The sequence below is a fragment of the Pinus tabuliformis genome, chromosome 7, assembly GCF_031772625.1.
Source record: "Pinus tabuliformis cultivar Carrire ecotype Pingquan chromosome 7, CPIR1, whole genome shotgun sequence".
In the NCBI taxonomy this organism is placed as follows: Eukaryota; Viridiplantae; Streptophyta; class Pinopsida; order Pinales; family Pinaceae; genus Pinus; species Pinus tabuliformis.
The window spans coordinates 242,695,117-242,715,448 of NC_142293.1; the positions used below are offsets into that span (position 1 = coordinate 242,695,117).

At 43.2% G+C, this 20,332-nt stretch overlaps 1 protein-coding gene across 3 annotated transcripts in view; it reads right to left on the reverse strand.

Annotated features, from left to right (window-relative positions):
• Positions 1–20,332, reverse strand: part of LOC149246764 (uncharacterized) — a 341,537-nt gene that overhangs the window by 183,397 nt on the left and 137,808 nt on the right. For 2 of the 3 annotated variants that reach the window (XM_089458019.1, XM_089458018.1), the window contains exons 2-4: positions 5,632–5,695; positions 5,023–5,368; positions 4,685–4,843 (exon numbers count right to left, since the gene is read on the reverse strand). In XM_089458019.1, the coding sequence (XP_089314145.1) occupies positions 4,685–4,843; positions 5,023–5,368; positions 5,632–5,695 (569 nt within the window). The remainder of the gene's footprint in view (positions 1–4,684; positions 4,844–5,022; positions 5,369–5,631; positions 5,696–20,332) is intronic. The other variant, XM_089458020.1, reaches the window with a different exon arrangement.

Consider the following 20,332-nt stretch of genomic DNA (forward strand, 5'->3'; position numbering starts at 1 on the left):
CTGGCGCAACCTTGGTCTCAAAAGCCTCTCCATTGCTCTTCTTCCTCAGACATTGGCTCACATAGTGACCCAATTCCCCAAAGTGGAAGCATTTGACCTTGGAGAGGTCCTTCTTTCGTTTCTCCTGCTTTCACTCAAATACTAGGGCAGCATCCTCCTCTTCCTCCTTGATTCTGACCCCCTTATCGCTGCTTCCCACCTTGGTTAGCCTTCTGATCTCTTCTTGACGAAGATTCGCCCACAGTCCCTCCCAATCTGGAAGGGTCAACCAGCCTAGTATGCTTTGGACAAATACATCCCAATCTTCTGAGACTGCATTCAGTGCGGTCCTCACCATCATCTCCTCATACGGCATGGCCCCTATGGAAGTCAGTTGATCCCAGATCTCCTTCAATCGACTGAGGAAGGTGCCTATCTATTCTCCCTTCTACATCCGGTATGACCGTAGCTGATTTTCCAGTAGCATCTTCCTCTGCACGAAAGTATGCTAATACAATTTCGTTAGGGCCTCCCACATCGCATTTGTCGTGTCCTTTTCAGCAATATGTGGTACTACATGGTCCTTGACCCCGTCAAGGATGATGCTCTTGGCCCTCTCCATTGCCTCCTGGTACTTTTCGTTCTCATCTGGGTCAACTAGGACCGCTATCGTGTTCAAGGCGAAGTGCTTGAGACGATTCCTGTCTAGAACGGACAAGATCCTGGCTTTCTAGACTACGAAGTTTGAGGCCTCGTCTAGTCTACCCTGATCTCTTCCCCCATTCACTGCCATTTCGCTGCTCCTCTTTTGACTCTTCCGAGTCTCTCTACTTCCCTCCTGGAATTTTTCGGTGTGACTCCCTCTGGGCCTCGATTTCCCTCCTGGAAACCCCTCTGCCAACATCGAGATGACCCCACTCCGATCGTTAGTGCAACTGCACCACTACTCCGGATTTCTTGGCTAGAAATCATCGGCAGCAAATCCCTCCTCCTTGGTCTTGCCCTATTAGGTAATTTCTGACCACAGTACCCCACCAGCTTCATTCCGCAACTTACGCACAACCTTTTATGCCCCAGCAAACTGAAGGTTAGAGCCTCTACGCTCTGCGCAATCCCGACACCAGCAAAATCCACACCTCCAGGCCATGGGTGTCAATCCTTCCTCACTGAGAAAGATGACCGGCCACTGCGTAGGTCAGGTCTGCTCCTCTCTGCCACAAAGTTGATCCTCTTCCTGGCTCGAACTGATGACGCAGGCACTGCGTCACCCTTCCTGCTTTTCCGCTAGGAACAACCTCTGTCACTCGGAACAGCTGTTTCTACTGCTACTGCTCTGCTCGGCTAATGCCCTTAGCTATCTAGTGATCTACAACCACGCTCTGATACCATGTTGGAATTTCTAAGTCTAACTATTAGAAATCCTTCCTGTACTTACTGATTTATTTCTTCCTACTTGTTATGTTAATTAACAAGTTATTTACAATGTAAATACTGAAAGTAAATACAAGTATAGTCTCAACACATACAGATCATCAACTTAAGGAAAAACAAGCACACAAGTGACACCGTTATTTTTAGACTAATGTTCCCAAAAAAACCCAATGCGAGAAAACTAGTGCAGCTATCTGAGGGTTTTATTATTAAGCAGTTTCAGAATACAATCTGGGTGCCAAAAATGGCTCACCCAACAGAGAATTCCCTCGACAGTAGTACCTCTCAGTCGGAGACAGATATCAGCTCCAATTTGCCCCACAAAATCTCCCAGCGTCAGCCTCTCTGGCCCAACATCAGCCTCTCAGGGCACTGCGTCAGCCTCTAGAGGCTCTGCGTCACCCACGCTGGCCCTCCTTAGGCTCTACACAGCTCCTAGATGCCTCTGCGTCGCCTCTGGCTGCTTTTGCGTGGTCTCTAGCTAGCTCTGCGTCAACCCTCTCTCGGCTTTTGCGTTGATGATCCCAGTACTATCTCTGCCTCTTTGCTACTGCATTCACTGCCCCTCAACTACAACTCTGGTCACTCCTTTGACTTCCTCAGCAAGCCCTACCCCAGAAAATCGAATTCTTGATCAACTCGGTGTGTTCTCCAAGTGAGCCTCAAGCCTCCTCTTATACTTTTCTCGTTGACAATTCAACGGTCGAGATTAAGTCCCTAATCAACGGCTAAGATTAGATCTGGCTTGATCCATGACTTTTGGACCATTCTAACTCAGTTTTATATTAATTCACATTAATATTTTATTTTCCCTAAGTTTAGACTTAGGGACTCCGTTAAAAATATTAATTATTTTAATATCTTCCAAACTGGTTAGATTCTGCCCAAACCATTTCCGAGTATTGGAGATCTATGTGCTTTAGCCTCTCCAATTTTCGTGGCTAGAGCACATCCGATGCTACCCCAAATCAACACCCACATGCGGCAAAGGGAGGCCCACGAAGTCATAAGGAGGAAGAGCTCCTCACTTGAGTATTCATTCACTCTTGCGTATCAAAAATCACTTGACTATTTGCTCTAGCTGCTTGGCCGAGTCAACTGGCTATTCAGCCACGAATCTCTCAAGCGGGAGATTCAACCTTACCTTCGGGGGACTACAAGTGCCACCCTAGGAAGGCAATTTCATAGCATCTTGAGGAACCTCAGGGATTATTTACAGCCAGTCCATTCAGCCATCATCCAGAAGTGCCTATTTTTGGGCCAGCAGATAGAGAACACGCAGTTGAGGGGAGAGCTTCATTGGGCCAACCATTAGCCGGAGAAACCAGGAGATTCGAAGGACATCATTGGGTCAGCACTCAAGAGGAGTTTTGGAGCAAGAGAGTGCAGCAAACAAGCAGTTCGAATTCCAGTCTTGGAGGATAGCGCAGAGGGCCAGTCTGGGCAACACGTGGGTCTTGAGGGAAAGAGCCACAACACTGGAATCACAGTTGGGAAGGAAGGAAATTCATAGGAGGGCTCATCCCAGTGATTTGGGGTATAGTTTTTGGGAGGTTTCCCAGCTTCACTCAGGTAGGCCGAGTTTACCAGTTGCAGCAGAGGTTGGGCTCCTTGGGGGTCAAATTTCAGAAGTCTGAACTAGGAAAACTCTTCCTGGGTTTTGGTGGGTTTTAGTTGAATATCCGGGAGCTGAAATCTTATAATTTTCTGAGCACGGGAAGCAGTGATTCCAGCCTTTTGATTCCAACAGACAACGCAATTTCTGTGCAGCACATATCAATTTTGGTGCAACAGTTGGGCAGCCTTCAGATGATAGATCAGCATTTGCTCACCTAGGTTTTATCACGCTTGTCCTTAGAGACAAGCCAAGGTGCACCATTCTATTTATCATTGTATTTTCCCTTGAAGATTTAATAAAATGGCTCACCAGTTCTCTATTTCCAGCATTTTCATGGGTACCTGATGTGTATTTCATTTTTTGATTGCTGGACTGTTTGCTTGCTTTGTTTATCACTTAATTTCTTGTTTAGGAACATTACAGTACCCGCTACAGGGGGTGCGAGTTGGTGAAGAGAATTGGCAGCAACAGTACAGGGACTGTGCATCTCTTTGAGGAGGCAGGCTTTGGAGGTTGTGGAGTGAAGGGAGTTAGGGGCTGAAACTTGATGTGAAGTCCAGGGAAGTGTTGTGGGGGCTTTTCCAGCATTTTGGCGGAGCAGAAAATGCAGCATTTGCTACAGGTTACATCTTCTGCTTGTGGAGGAGGGCCAAGCATTTGGGGGTCAATTTTGGAGCGTCAAAACTAGGACAAACCCTTTCTGGGTTTTTTTGGAGTTTTGACAAGGACCAAAGAGTTAATTTTGCAGAATTTTCTGGGTAGATCTGAGGGGTCAAACAAGGGTCCCAATTCAGCCAACAGCTAGAAGAGCTAGGGGAAATTTGAGCTGAAATTCTAAGGTCAACATTTCCAATTCCTTCGTGGGTTTTTGTGAGTTATTGGTAGAGAGCCCAAGGTTAATTTCCCGGAATTTTCTGAGCACCAAAGGAGGCCCTAGCAGCGATTCTTCACAGCCAATAGCATATTTCTAGGTAGTTCCAGCACAGAGCCAGGAGAGAGCAGCAACAGATTTGAGAGGGACTTCTTATTGTTCATTTGGGCTTAACTAGCCTTCCTTGAGCAAGCCCAAGTGCACTCTTTCCAACACTTCATTGTACCCTGTTCATATTATAATAAAATGGCTCAACAGCACAGATTTTGGTGAAATTTCATGGACTGATTCATGTGTTTGATTTTTGTGGTTTTATGTCTATGTTTACCTTGTTATTTACTGGAAAAAATTTCCTAGGAATATTACAGGAACTACCCCTCTTAGCTTGCTCTTAGGAGATAGCTTAAACGGAGTGCGCAGGGATCACAGTGACAGCCCCTGCCCTAAGCATTGTTGCATTAGGTATACAATTCAGGCGACAACAGTTCTCATGATGTAGTCCATTCTGGCTGCATGTGAAGGCACCTTCAACAAGGAGTCTTGTAATATTAGTGCAATTTATTTTTCCTTTATGAAAAGCATCATTAGTTATTTAAACGAGGCATTAGCTATGCATGCACTCACAATTAGGCTCCATCTTCATATTTATCTGAATTGTAATGTGGAGCTTTATATTTGACAAACTGCTAAATAACTAAGGTATTTGATACTTTTGAACTTATCTAATATAAAGAAGCACCAACAAACTTTGCAAATTAATAAAATGTGTTCATGGTGTCACTCACCAAGGCCAGCTTTGCCAGAAATAAGAGACCACAATGGAACTTTTGTCTCTATTTTAGGAATGTAGAGAACAGCATCACCATCTACACCTTGTAATAAGACATCCTCTATGATTAGAGGTTTTGTCCATCCAACTGACATCGACTTTATTGAAGCTTTACCTGCACATGCTTCTCATGAATTACTGATATTTACAAAGCTTCAATACTTTTTCCAATAATTTTCCTACTAAAAATGGTAGCAGAAGAAAGTGATAACTTACAGATAAGTATGCATTTAAAAATGACAGATAACTATCAACCCAACTGGCAATGCTCACAACAGAAAATTGGTACAAAACCTGGGATTACTTTGTTAGTCAAGAACTCTGCTGTATGGAGCCCAGTAGACCATGATAGAAAGGAAGGTGCTCCAATAATGACCAGAGATATAAGCAAACAAAATGTTGCAGTAGCTCTCAGAAGGTTGAATAGCAAGCTTTTCATCCATTCTATGAGTATGCTAGTCCGGTTGCTAGCCTTTGTTTTAATACACCTGGGAAGCTGATTGAAGTTATTTGTGTTGAATGAGTTTTGACCAAAATAACTTCTTGAATTCCCCTTGGACCAGTAATTTGAGCCATTGGAAAACTTGTAATTCTGCTCAACACAAAATGGGCCAAGGAATCTATTGCATTTCAAGAAGGCCTGTAAACCAAACATACTATTCACTTTAGTTTTCAACATTAACAAGCATTATCTACTAGATCAAGGAAAAATACCAAGTTATTTGCAAAGTTAAATTAGCAGAGATACACATGGGCTATCACGCACTAAAAAGGTGAAACTTTCCAGCATTACATAGGAGATAGAAATAAAAATATACATCAGGATCAAAATGAAGAGAAACAAGCATGCACTTGAGCAAAGCACAAACATTACATATTCATATAAGGGAGAAATCGGAAAACCTGGTATTTGGGGTGACAACTGATAGATTGATTATCTTTTATTGGTGTTGCTGATGCTAGAAATCTGAATAAAGCACGGTTGAAAAGAATCAGATGTTTTCAAAAGTTTATTTGCCAATGAATCAATTTCATTCAAACCAAACCACAAAGGTTCTTTGGACTTCTTCAAAAAATTAAGATACAAGTAACAAGGCTTAAACTGAAAGCATCCATCAAATTAGGAAAACTGCAAATGCACTGCCTTGAAATATGAACTTAGCAAGATCTACACAAGATTAAACTCAAATGTCACTTCCAAAGATGGAAATCATAGACTCATTTCTTGAAAATTATTTTCTTTCCCAAATTAAATGGATAACTACTAATAAATGCATAATCCCCAAGAAGGCTTACTAATAAAGAGTGTACATCCATATAGGTTGAGCACCTTAAGGAAGCCACTCACACAAATTGGAAAGTTTAAGTTGGATATAAGTTAAATTAGTAAAAATCCGCAAGTCAATTCACTAGAATTAGCCTAGCTTAGAATGTGATATCTTCAATAAGTGGGCTGTTGTAGGTCTCTTTAAATCTGGAATTTTCTAAATTTTATATCATAAGCACATTTAGAAGTAATCTTCAATTGTTTATAAGCACTTGTTTTGAGTTTTATTGCATTATCTTGTATTTGCTTGCTTTACTTAGACTTGTTGCACATCAGAAAATCTTTAAAGGATAATTTCAATTGTAGTTTAAGTGGTGAAATCAAAGACATTGTACACACTAAAATGGACATTAACAACATTAGTAAGCTCTTGCTCATGTTGAAGTTTCTAAGTTTCCTTAGTTTAGAAACCCTTCATGCACCTTTTCTGATTTATTCCTACCTACTTGTTATTTTTCTTTAACAAGTTACTTACAAAGTAAATATTGAAAAGAAACACCAGTGTTCTCAACATATTATAGATCAGCAACTAAAAGAAACAAGAACAAACACACCACATGACACCATTATTCTTGGATCAATGTCCCCGGAAAAACACAATGCAGGAAAACCGGTGCAACTATCCGAGGGTTTTCTTATTAAGCAATATCAAAGTACAATCTGGGTGCTGAAACGGGCCTACCCAACAGAGAATTTCCTTAGCAGCTATACCTCACAATTTGAGAGAAATCTCCTGGCTGAAACTTCGGAAAATCCTTCCTGCAGCTCCTTAGCACAAAACTGCTCTGCAACCCCAACGTCTGCCCAATATGGACTGCGTCAGCCCCTCTCTGTCTCACGTTGGCCCCGCGTCAGCCTTTCTTGGCCTGTGTCAGCCCCAGGAGACCCTGCGTCAGCGCCTCTCTGTCTCACGTTGGCCCTCCGTCAGCCTTTCTTGGCCTGTGTCAGCCCTAGGAGACCCTGCGTCAGCTTTCTGGGCCTCTGCGGCAAACACACTGGCCTCTGTGGTGCTCTGCGCAGCACTTGGCTGCCTCTGCATGGCCCTACGTGAGCCCTTGCTGGCTCTGCGTCACTCTCCTTAGCTATTGCGCTGCTCTCCCGGCACAATCTCTGCCTTCTTTGTTTCTTTGTACTCAATGCCCCTCAGCTACTCTCCCGATCACTGATTCTATCTCTCTTAGCAAACCCCGCTCTAGAGAATAGAATAACTGATCACTCTAGTGTCTCCTCCAAGTGACCCTCAAGCCTCCTCTTATACTTTTCCTGTTGACATCTCAACGACCGAGATTAAGTCCCTAATCAACGGTTAATATTAGATCTAGCTTGATCCATGTCTTTTGGTCCATTCTAACACATATTCATATTAATACACATTAATATTTTATTTTCCCTAAGTTTAGACTTGGGGACTCCATTAAAAATATTAATTATTTTAATATCTTATGATCTGTTTAGAATCTGCCCAAACCCTTTCTGGGTATTTTAGATCTCATGTGCCCCAACCTCTCCACCAAATTTCGTCGCTGGAGCACATCTGATGCTACCCCAAATCAACACTCCCTCTTAGCGAGGACTGTGCTCTAGCAATACTCCTCACTAAGTATCACTCTGATCATTCGACATCGGTACCTGTGCTGATGTTAGGCCTTTCTGCCCAACATCCTCTGCACTGCTACCTCCTGTACTGTTGCCCATGGTTCTGCCACTGCCACTGCTGCATTTGTACGACGGCTCCCTCTGCATCCGTGTTGTTGCTGGTCCTTTCAACCAGCACTGCATCCACACTACACCTTTCATCATGCTACATCGTGTTGCCCACTGCTGCACTGCAACTCAGTTATTGAGAAGTAAGTAACTGATCTCCCAACTGACCTCCCTGTTGGGCCAGAAACACCCTCTGATGCTGAAGCTCCCTCTGCCACTGACAAGTGCTCCTTCTCTGACCTCTGCTTTGTTGCAACAACTCCCTGCATCTCACACCATTGCACACCTCTCTGTGCCTTCCTGCACTGGTGCAACACTCCTGTGCCTCTCACACTGCTGTAGCGTTCTAGCTCTGTGCTGTCTCAGGACTCCTGCGTTGTAGCTCTCTCTGCCACTCCATTCGCATCCGTCTCTACCAACTCAGCCAGTCCTGCTACTCCTCGACGGGGCTCCCGTAGCAAGGTCTAATCCAAGAGGCTGGGTACCTCAAGGATCCTGCCCCTCATCGCCTGTAGTCCGCCTGACTACAGCTCGATGTCTCCCCACTTCCGCTCAAGTGGTGTGTGTGCACTCATGGCACAGTCATCATCTGTCAAAACTTCCTTCTCTGCCCGTGCTGACGCTGCCTTAGTCTCGGAAGACTCTCCCTTACTCTTCTTCCTTGGGTAGTGGGTCGCATAATGACCCATCTCCACACAGTGGAAGCACTTGATCTTGGAGAGATCTTTCTTCTTCTGCTTCTCCTGCTTTCCCTTAGATGCTAGGGTCACATCCTCCTCCTCCTGCTTGAACTTGATCCCTTTGCTGCTTTTTGGCTTGAGGGGGCCTAACCCAGATTCGGAGTTAATTAGCCAAACAAATCCCTGTACTACTGGCCCTTTCGGCAACAGCATGCGGAGCGCGGACTGAGGTCTCATCCGAAGCAATATGGGGGGGATGATGGAAGCAAGTTTCTGCACCCTTGAGATGTCTGAGGGTTCAGTTTAGTCCAACTGTGAACACATTCGCGCAGGTCGCTTCGCGCACTATCCTGACCTGTGAAGCCTTCGCGATCTGTTATAATCACCTTCGCGCAGCCCTAACCAGGGACTGAGGTGACTTTGCGCTACCCTAGCAGCGATCTGCACTACTTCCCCAGGTTACACCGTGTAGCTTACTTATCGTCTTATAACAACTAGTTATCTTCGCATAAATAGATACTTTATCTTATATTCACTTTATCAACACATTCAAATAAGTTCATGCATCATATAAACAATAGAAATGCAATTTCTATCCGATACATTCAATGCACAAAACAGCAAAACGATACACAGAAATGATGTAAAACTTCTCTTTATTGCTTCTCCAAAGGTTACAGACTCAACCTGCCCTGCGCACTCAGCTGCAGGGGTCCGTGCACTCAGCTATGAACTACTAGTCTTCTACGCACTCAGTTGCATAGCCTTCTCCTACTCTACGACCCAAAGACTCGACTCTACTCTTAGATAAGACTCAATTCTTCATCATTAGATCTTACTGACTTCCGTTAACTGATTTACAACTTAGAGCCTCACTCTATTTATACAATCCCATGGTCCGCAGACCATGGGTAGATTTCTAAAGCCGACATTACATTACAAAAATGAGGGCGGACAACCTTATGACTCATTTACAATCTTCGCGCCCACAAAACACGGAGTCTTTACATCGAATTTGGTCAAAATCTAGGCTTTAAGCCCCAAAACTTACCTTGGGGGATCCCGTGCCCAACAGGACCCCAACACAAATATCATGACTCGCCCTCGAGTCACTCTATTGGTTCCGGAGATCTTCGCGCGAAGACCTCCCAACTCTGTCCAAACTGCTACAAGATCGCAGCGCACTAAGCATCTACCTGTTGTATCTCCTGAACACGTTGTTTAGATGTTGTTGTACTGCTTCCTTTTATTTTCTCCTGCATTCCCTGCATCTGTTTATAGTACCACGCCTCCTTTCAGCTACCTGGAGCGCTAAGACTATCCTTCGGTGGGCTAGTCAGATAGTCGAGCCACCCGGGTATGGCTTCAACCAACTACCATTCACTCTTCTTGGGAAAGGTTCTCCATTTAACTTTTCTAACTACACCGCGCCTCCATCTGTGACTTCCTTAATAACATACGGTCCCAGCCAATGCATTCTGAATTTTCCTGGGAATTTATCAAACTTACTATCATACAGTAACACCAAATCGTTCACCTTGGAGGTACGCAACTTAATATGTCGATTGTGCCATGCCTTTTTGTGCTGCTTTTGTATTTGTTGGTGAAATCCAACCAAAAATCATTCTTCCTCGATTTCTTCCAATTGCGCGAGTCTTTCCTCCAGGACTCCGCAGTCCGTCATACCTGTGAATGTTGCTATGCGCAGACTGGCACGATGTATTCCATCAACATTATGGCTTCCACTCCATAGACTAGTCGAAAAGGTGTTTGGCCCGTTAGTTTCTTGCATCTCATCCTATAAGCCCATAATACTGCAGGTACACACAGGTCCCAATCAATTCGCTGCACATTATATACCTTGTTCAGTGCTCCGCACACCTCGTTAAATGCTTCCGCGTGGATAACCTTCTGCACGCCAGTTCTTTCCACACTCTATCGTTCCAACTTGAGGAGTCGTTTGCGCAATTGCCCCCCCAACACATGCTAATTGACCATATCTCCCAACGCGAAGTTCATGTGCATCCGCATAGGTTGTTTACCATATGTTTGTACCCACCTGGACAAATGCGCACGCGGACCATCCCGTCCATTGTATTTATCTTCCCATCGCAATATAGGTTTCCCAAACAATGTGTGCATCATTCTCCTGCATTTGCGCCAGTCCTCAAAGCTCCCTTTGTGCATACCCCACCACCTTGCACTGTGCAGGCATAGCGTGTAGTACCCAATTCAAGGCGTGGAAACGTTGCTTTTTTGGCACCTCCCTAACAAATCTGTCCAAGAAGCATCTACCTCACCTAAACCATCATATATGTAGCGCAACGATCTTGTCATCATATTACAGTTCAGCGTGGTTACCTCGTGTAACCGGTTCTACCATCGCTCTATCTCCTCATGAGAATCTGAAGTACAGGAGCTTTCGCATTCCCATGATATTCGTCCATCCGCAATGGGATTTACCCAGTCTTGCTCTCGCGCGGTTATCTTGTAGATGCAGTCCAAATCGTCGTCACTTTCATAGTCGAGCACCAGCTCTGTATAGCACGATCCTTCCACAGGGTCCAAGGGTATAACTACGCGCAAAGACTTCTTCCCAAAAATCATCTTGCGCTTCTTTAGATTAATCATCCCGTTCATGTCAATGGCCCAATCAATTCCTAAGAGCGTGGGGTAGGGATTGCGGTCATCAACAATATCTATCACTTCAAAGTCTGCTGCGTGCTCGCTCCCTCAATATCCGCAGTGATTCCCTGCAATCGCCCCATGGGTATTATCTTATGCTAGTTCGCCATTCATAGCTAAATAGGAGACGATTACGACATATGCCTCCCCATGCGCTCCCATGTCTGCTTCGGCAGAATGTTTACGTCCGATCCTAAATCCAGAATTACTTGGTCCATCCCATATTCTCCAATCTGTGCGGTTAGCCTCATTTCTCTTCCCATCCTCATCGCATGCTTTCCAATCTTCCTGACTACGCGCGGTTCTCCTAGCGCATTCCCAGTGCTTCTGTTAATGAGTTCCTGCAATCCTTTTACAACCTTACATCACGCAGTAGCTTCATGCATGTTTCCAGGAACGTCGTAAGCATAGATGGGTCCATTTCCAGCTCCAGTCTATCTTTGCTTCTTGAAGTGGAAGCATCAACAAAGCTCTTCTTAACTTCCATGAAAGTTTCCTTAGCGTGCTCCAAATCAAATTCTGCTTCTTTCATCGAAAAGTACTATCTTCGGGTTGTTTTCCTTTATCATCTCTCGTCGCGATTCCACTTCGGAGCACAATGTTCAAATTTGGATCTTCCTCACGCAGCTCATACCTCATCATCTGCAGGTTCTGAGTCAAGGGAGGCGGTAGCACTTCCTTGTCGCGTATCCTAGCTATCAATGTAGGACAATCTTCCGTCTCATGATCAAACAAGGTATAATACAGACATGATGGACAGGTTTTGTTCGTACAATCACGAGCATAATGTCCTAGCCCTCTGCAATTGTAGCATATCAGTTGTCTGCGACCTCTTGCAAGTCCTCCTCCACCTCGGCCTCTTCTGTGCCCCTAAAATCCGATTCACACCACTGCTGCGTTCTGGTCTAGGGGCCACGTTTCAGCCTGAACTCTATAGGTGGGAGTTCTATCCATCATCAGCTCATAGCTTCTACAAGTGCGCTCATCATGTCCAACTAATCTACAAAAGTTATAGAGCAACTGTTGCAAATTTTACGTGTACTTCTGTAATAAATAACAGTTGTCCGTAGCATGTTTTCCTCATATTTGACAAATCGCGCACCATAAAGCAGGTGTCGCGCTAGGCCCTACTTGTGCTTCCGGCCTTAATGGCATCGGTCCTCCTCCTGCGAGGTAATTCGTGAACACAGGGCAGTGGTCCTTATCATGACCCTGACCCTTGCATTTTACACACCACACCTCTTCGCGCACTTCTGGTCGGGCTGTCCTGTCCTGTTTCAGACTCTACATCTCAAGGCATAAGTTTTTCAACTGCGTGTGGATCTGTTGAACTCCCAAGTCAGGATCCTGCATCGGGGTTTCAAGCAACCTCATTGCGATCTCCAAGGCTTCTGCCTAAGTCGTTAACCTCTGTTGCGACAGCGTGTTCCTCAAATGCGGTGTTAGCGATGCTAAAAACCATTCGCGGTGCTATCCATCCATCAAAGTCATATTAGCTTCGCGAATCGTACACTTCAATCTCTGATCCAGCTCCCAAGGAGTCTCGCCTGGTAGCATTGTGATCTCTTTGAATCCAATGATCGACTGCGCTTCTAACTTCGGCCTACTAAATTCTCTATTTACGCAATTTGGATATCCGCGATTCCCGCATTCGGATTGTCATTAGAATGCATAATATACTAGGTCAGCACGCGATCCTACAGAGCACTAACTAGCGTCGCTTTCTTTATATTATCATCTTTAACTCCCTGCACTTCCCATATGGCTCTTATCATGAATCAAAGCTGGTCCGGATCTTCATTTCCTACTCCCTTGAACATAGGCAACTTTATCGCGCTTGCCATATTGACTCGCAGTGGTAGTGGAGGTGGTACGGGTGAAGATGGAGGTGAAGAGGGTGAAACTGGTGGTGGTGTGGGTGGGGGTAGTATGTGCGGAATCCTCTGCCTTATCAAATTGATCACACTTCGCAGCGAGACCTTCGCGAACTCTTCCTCGTCCCCTCGCGGAGGTGAAATCAAAGGGCTATTCTCTAGTCCCTTACTTCCTTCATTTCTATAGGTTTTTCCACTTCACATAGCTCCGGACATCAAGTTAATTGCATAACCCTTTTTTCACACAATAGCATTTTAATCCAAGTATTTGGAAACTTTACGTACTTACCCCGCAGTCCTTTGAAAAACCGTCGCTCTGCTTCGCTATAGTTGGCTGAAGTATCTACCGCGAACTCAGTAATGAATCCTCCTATAATTCGATCAAACCAGTGATCAACAATGCACGCGATCTTATCCTCCGATGCTTCCAATCTACGCACCAACTTTGGCGTCCACACAACAGGATTGTCGAGTTTCCACCTCCCTTGGCTATCTTCTAGTTTTGCGATCCACTCATACAGCTCAGTAGGAAAAGATGCGAAAAAAGATTTCGTGGATCTCTATGTATATGTAACAGTATAACCACTCTTCTTTTGTCAGTCGTGGATTCCTGTTCTCCTGCGCCGCGAACTCGTGAATTCTTCTGTCCAACCAACCTTCAATATCCTTCTTAGTTGGATTCCAATGATACGACATCAGACATCTTTATGCAGATTCTATTCCTGGCAACAAAACCATTTGTTGGCTTAAGGGGGCCTGACCCAGGTTTGGAATTAATTAGCCAAACAAATCCCTGTACTACTGGCCCTTTCGACAACAACCTGCGGAGCATGGACTGAGATCTCACCCGAAGCAGTATGGGGGGATGTTGGAACCAAGTTTCTGCACCCTTGAGATGTCTGAGGTGTCGGTTTAGTTCAACTGTGAACACCTCCGCACAGGTCGCTTCATGCACTATCCTGACTTGCGAAGCCTTCGCGATCTGTTATAATCGCCTTCACGTAGCCCTAACCAGGGACTGAGGTGACTTCATGCTACCCTAGCAGTGATCTGCGTTACTTCCCCAAGTTACAGTGCGTAGCTTACTTATCGTCTTATAACAGTTAGTTATCTTCGCGTAAACAAATACTTTATCTTATATTCACTTTATCAACACATTCATATAAGTTCGTGCATCATATAAACAATAGAAATGCAATTTATATCCGATACATTCAATGCACAAAATAGGAAAAAGATACACAAAAATGATGTAAAACTTCTCTTTATTGCTTCTCCAAAGGTTACATACTCAACTTTCCCTGCACACTCAGCTGCAGGAGTCCGCGCACTCAGCTACGGACTACTAGGCCTCTGTGCACTCAGCTACGAACTACTAGGGCCTCTGCGCACTCAGCTGCGGAGCCTTCTCCTACTCTATGACCCAAAGACTCAACTCTACTCTTAGATAAGACTCAATTTTTCTTCATTAGATCTTACTGACTTCTGTTAACTGATTTACTACTTAGAGCCTCGCTCTATTTATACAATCCCATGGTCCGCAGACTATGGGTAGATTTCTAAAGTTGACATTACATTACAAAAATGAGGGTGGACAACCCTATGACTCATTTACAATCTTTGCACTCCGCGCCCACGAAACGCGGAGTCTTTACAACAGATTTGGTCAAAATCTAGGCTTTAAGCCCCAATACTTGCCTTGGGGGATCTCGCGCCCAACACTGCTGCTACATGTCTTCGACTGTCGTCTGATCTCTTCCTGGCGAAGAGCTGCCCACATCTCGTCCCAAGTTGGGAGAGTCCCTCTGCCCAGGATACTCTGGACAAACACTTCCCAATCTTCAGAGACAGTATTCAGGGTTGTCCTCACCATAAGCTCCGATCTAGTGTCGCTCCTATAGCAGTCAACTGATCTCGGATCTCATTCAATCCTTCAAGGAAGGTGTCAATCAATTGACCCTTCTTCATCTGATACAACCTCATCTGATTCTCGAGCAGCATTCTTCTTTGCACAAAATTATGTTGGTACAGGTTCTTGAGAGCCTCCCACATCTCAATTGTCGTTTCCTTCTCGGTTATATGTGGTACCACATGATCCTCGACCCCGTCAAGGATAATGCACTTGGCCCTCGCCATCGCCTCTTCGTGCTTGTCATTATCATTAGGGTCGACTGGGATAGCTATAACCTTCAAGGTGAAGTTCTTGACACGATTCCTGTCAAGCACTGATAACATTCTGGCCTTCCAGACTGCGAAGTTCGATGCTCCGTCCAGTCTGTCCTAGTCTCTTACCCCATGTAGTGCCATGACGCTCCTCTACTTCCCTCCTGGAAGTTCTTTGTTTGACTCCTCTAACTCTCTACTTCCCGTCTGGAAGTTCTCTTCTGGACTCCCTTTGAGTCCTTATTTCCCTCTTGGAAATCCTTCTATCGCTTGTCAAGATGCCCACTACTCTGATCGTCTTGTGCAACTACATCGCTGATCCAGGTTCCTCGGCTAGAAACCTTCGGTAACAACTCCTCTGGCCCTGCTCTATCAGGTACTCTTCTGACTACAGTACCTCACTAGCTCCACTCTGCAATATTTCTGCAGCCTTCTAGACTCCAGCAGCTGCCTCTCTGTGAACTGTGTCAGCCCGTCTCTACCTCATGTTGGCTCTGCGTCACCCTAGATGGGTCTGCGTCAGCCCTAGGATGCCCTGCGTCAGCCCTCTGGCCCTTTACGTCACACTTCTTGGCTTCTGCGCTGCTAGAAACAGCGTCTGTCACTTCGAGACAGCTATTTTCTGTTGCTATTGCTCCGCTCAGCTGATGTCTTTTAGTCCTCCTGTGATCTGCAATCACGCTCTGATACCATGTTGAAGTTTCTAAGTTTACTTAGTTTAAAAACTCTTCATGCACTTTTTCTGATTTATTCCTACATACTTGTTATTTTTCATTAACAAGTTACTTACAAAGTAAATACTGAAAATAAACACCAGTGCATGCTCAACATATTACAGATCAGCAACTAAAAGAAACAAGACCAAACACACCACATGACACCATTATATTTGGACCAATGTCCCCGGAAAACCCCAATGCGGGAAAACCGGTGCAGCAATATGAGGGTTTTCTTATTAAGCAATACCAGAGTACAATCTGGGTGCCGAAACTGGCCTACCCAATAGAGAATTTTCTTAGCAGCGATACCTCACAGTTTGAGAGAAATCTCCTAGCTGAAACCCCAGAAAATCCTTCCGGCAGCTCCTCAGCACAAAACTGCTCTGCAACCCCAGCGTTTGCCCAATCTGGACTGCGTCAGCCCCTCTCTGTCTCACACTGGCCCTTCGTCAGCCTTTCTTAGCTTGCATCAACCCAAGGAGACCCTGTGTCAGCTTTCTGGGCCTCTGTGTCAGACACACTGGCCTCTCTAGTGCTTTGCGCAGCACTTGGCTGCCTCTGCGTGAGCCCTTGCTAGCTCTGCATCACTCTCCTTGGCTGTTGCACTGCTCTCCCAACACAGTCTCTGCCTTCTCTGTTTCTCTGTACTCAATGCCCCTCAATTGATCTTCCGACCACTGATTCTATCTCTCTTAGCAAACCCCGCTCTAGAGAATAGAATGATTGATCACTCTGGTGTCTCCTCCATGTAACCTCAAGCCTCCTCTTATACTTTTCCTATTGACATCTCAACAGCCAAGATTAAGTCCCTAATCAACGGCTAAGATTAGATCTCGCTTGATCCATGTCTTTTGGACCATTCTAACACAGATCCATATTAATACACATTAATATTTTATCTTCCCTAAGTTTAGACTTAGGGACTCCATTAAAAATATTAATTATTTTAATATCTCCTAATCTGTTTAAAATCGTATTGGAGATCTCATGTACCCCAACCTCTCCACCAAATTTCGTGGTTGGAGCACATCCGATGCTACCCCAAATCAACAGCTCGAACTATACACTATACTTTGAGCTGCCTTGACCTAGGGAGGACCCCCTTGACTAGGAACCTCATAGTCTAAAATGAGAAAGTTAAAGCCACTAAGGTGACAATGGTGGCCTACATATAGTTTCATATAGGGTCTCATTCCCATGACTAGGACTTTTGCACCTAATGAGAACCTTTGAGGTAAAAATTTGGCATTACTTCTGAGGAGAAAGTGCACACCCCAAGTTTAGAATACCTTAGATTCAATTGATGAACATTGAATTAACTTGTAATCATGTAATATCCCAAATGGAAATATTAAGTGTATAACAGAAACATGCACTAGACAACAATAGAGAAAATAAGTACAAACACAATATGCAAGTACACCACACAAAATTTAGAACAACTGCTGAGCCATTTTATTAAAATCTGAACAGGATGGAGTACATATAGCATGGAATAAGTGCACCTCGCTTGCATAAGCAAGCAAAAGCAAAACCCAGGTGGTAAGAAACGTCCTTGTTGTTGCACAAAGTGTCTAGGCACCGCGACAACACTAAGAGTAAGGGTTGTCACTCTAATCCTTACTCACTCCGTTTAGACTCTCTCCTAGACAAGTCAAGGGGGGTAGTCCCTAAGGTGAATGGATGAAGATAGTCTGTGGAACACAGACTCTAGGAGATTTTAAGGATGAACAACTTGATGAATTTAGAATAAGTCTCGGTCAATTGAGATAGATAGATTAAAATAAGACACAAGCACTAGATAAAAATGACTGCAGACCAATGCCTTTAATTTGAATTAACCAAAGACTAAATAATAACAAGTCACCAAGAGCAATTTATAACGTGGCAAAGCGACGACCATGAACAATTAATTGTAAAATGCCCAAAACTTTAGCATATAGGATACTCTAGCAATATAATCTTTCTCCATCAGGATTTTTAAACATTTAACGCACCTTGACAATAGAAAAATCACAAAAAATTAAGATTTTCCCCTTAACAACAAAAACACCAAGGAATTTTAAATTAGTATTTTAATTATTCCTTAGGCAATTAATTGAATGCGGTAAATGAAGAAGTAAAACAAATCAAAGGGTTAATAAATTAAATTTTTTAATGGGCCATAGGCCACATTAAAATATTTAAAGCGCAAATCCCTTTTTTAATTTATTTCATTTTCAATCCTAAAGTCACCAAATAAGAATTTAGATTTTTTGATCTTTTTGAATTTTTAAATTTTTAATGATTTTTAAATACTTTCTAAATGTTTTAGATTTTTTAAATGAAATCAAAAATTGATCAAAATGAAATGAAAAGTAAAAAACAAAAATCAAATTAAAACCAAAACGAAATGAAACCTAACCAAACCTAAAAAATAAAAATCAAACCTAAACTCATAACAATACAAATGAAATGAAAATGAAAAAGTCGAATGTGAGAAACAACTAACGCTAAAAGAGAATATAAATGAAAATAAAAACAAAAGCAATCGAAGTGTGGGTTTGCATTTGCAGGTTGGAATAACAGCTTGACGAAGGAGGCAGTACGCTGCAGGTCGATGGAGGCAGCGAGCAAGTCGCGGATGGATGATGGTGTATGCCGCAACGGGCAACAAATGAAGGTCAATGGAGGGGAGAGAAGAGCCACTTGACGGAGGAGGTCTGAGGACGGTGGACAAAGCTCAAGCGAGGAAGAAAGGAATGAAGCGAACGATGATGATGAAGGAAAAGAGTTGGACGGAGTTCGAGAGGGATGGAGGGTTAGGAAATGAGGGCCATGGACAGGCAAATGGCAGCAAAGGAGGAGCGATGGAGGGGAGATGAACTACATGGCTTTGTAGCTGCGTTTTGCAAGAATGGAATTGCGGAATGCAGGTCAAAGGAGGGAGCTGACAGAGCAATGAGGAGAAAGGATGGACGCGGGAGCTATAGATGCAGGCGAGGAAATCCAGGGAAAGGGAAACAAAGCAAGCAAAGAAGGCAGCAAAGAGAAGGGGCTGCAAAAGGATTCTCTCAAAAAAAAAATCGAAATTTTTTACAATAATAAGGAAAACCCAGACAGCAGCTCCAAGCAGCAAATGGTAGCTTTAAAAACCCGAAATAAACCCAAAAACAAATATTACATCAATACAATTTTTATGCTTCAGATTTCTTAGTGAAACCCTTAATGAAAAATTTTCCAGATTTAAAAATTTTCAAACCCTTGGACTGCAAAAATAATGCCCCCGCAAAAATTGGTTTTGAGGCCAAATCTTACCCTCCAAGGCCTAGATCTGGCTTCAAATCAAACTTCACCTTCAGATCTGCAACATGTATTTGAAAACAAAAAACACCCAGAACCTAGATATACAAAAAAAAAAAAAAACCCAAAAACCCAAGTCAGAAAACCAAAAAAATTACAAATCTATGCACAATAATGGTAGATCTATCAGATCTGGAAAGTATGAGTCCAACTCCGCTCCCAGATCTGATAATCTAAGGCTCTCAACAACCAAATCTATAAATTTCCCACACAAAAATTAATTTTTTAAATTTTAAAGGAGGTGCTTAACTCAAAACCCTTTGTATATCACATAAAATATTATGATAAACCCGGAGCTAATTTAGTTGGGCTCTTCAAAAAACACAGATTGGGAGTTGGTTGGTCCAACTGAAAACTTCCTCTAACGCCTGAGGATCTAAAAATCAGGATTTTCTTGCAAAACTCAATCCAACCATTAAAATAGAGCGAGCAAATGATAATTAAATTCAGATAAATAGAGATACGTGCTATTACATTCAAAATTTAAACTATCACTTAAACCCCAACAACTGAGCAAGATACCTATACTCAAATCACTCTTCAGAAGCTATTATCAATGGCTAAAAAAATTATGCATGAAAACAACACATCTTACAGTACTTCCATGAAGAGTAACACCAAGAAATTTAACTGTAAAGTCTTTCTTTATTATCTAGGAAAAAAATTACACAAGCTTTTTGCTTAGCACACGACTCAGAGATCGGATGGATCAACTGACAAATGACCTCCTATTTAAAGATAAATCTTCCAACGGCTAGTTCGAGTGATCCTCATCAAAGCAATCTTGACCATTTTAAAATATTTGGGTAAATTTGAATTTTTCAATTAAATGCATTTTAATTAACTCAAAAATTAAGTTTTTGAGTTAATTTCCCCAAAATTTTAACTTTGACTCAACCCCAGGGATCAAAAGTTTAAAATTTATCAAAATAATTAATTGACCTTAGTCCCTTGGCCTCTTAAAATTTATTTTTAAGGACCAACAAATTTTGCCTTTGAAGAATTTAAATTTACCTAGAACCTAGAATTAATTAAATTTCTGGCTTAAGAATTTAATTAATTTTTGGCCAAAAAATTTAATTAATTAACCTATGAGGGGATAAATTATTT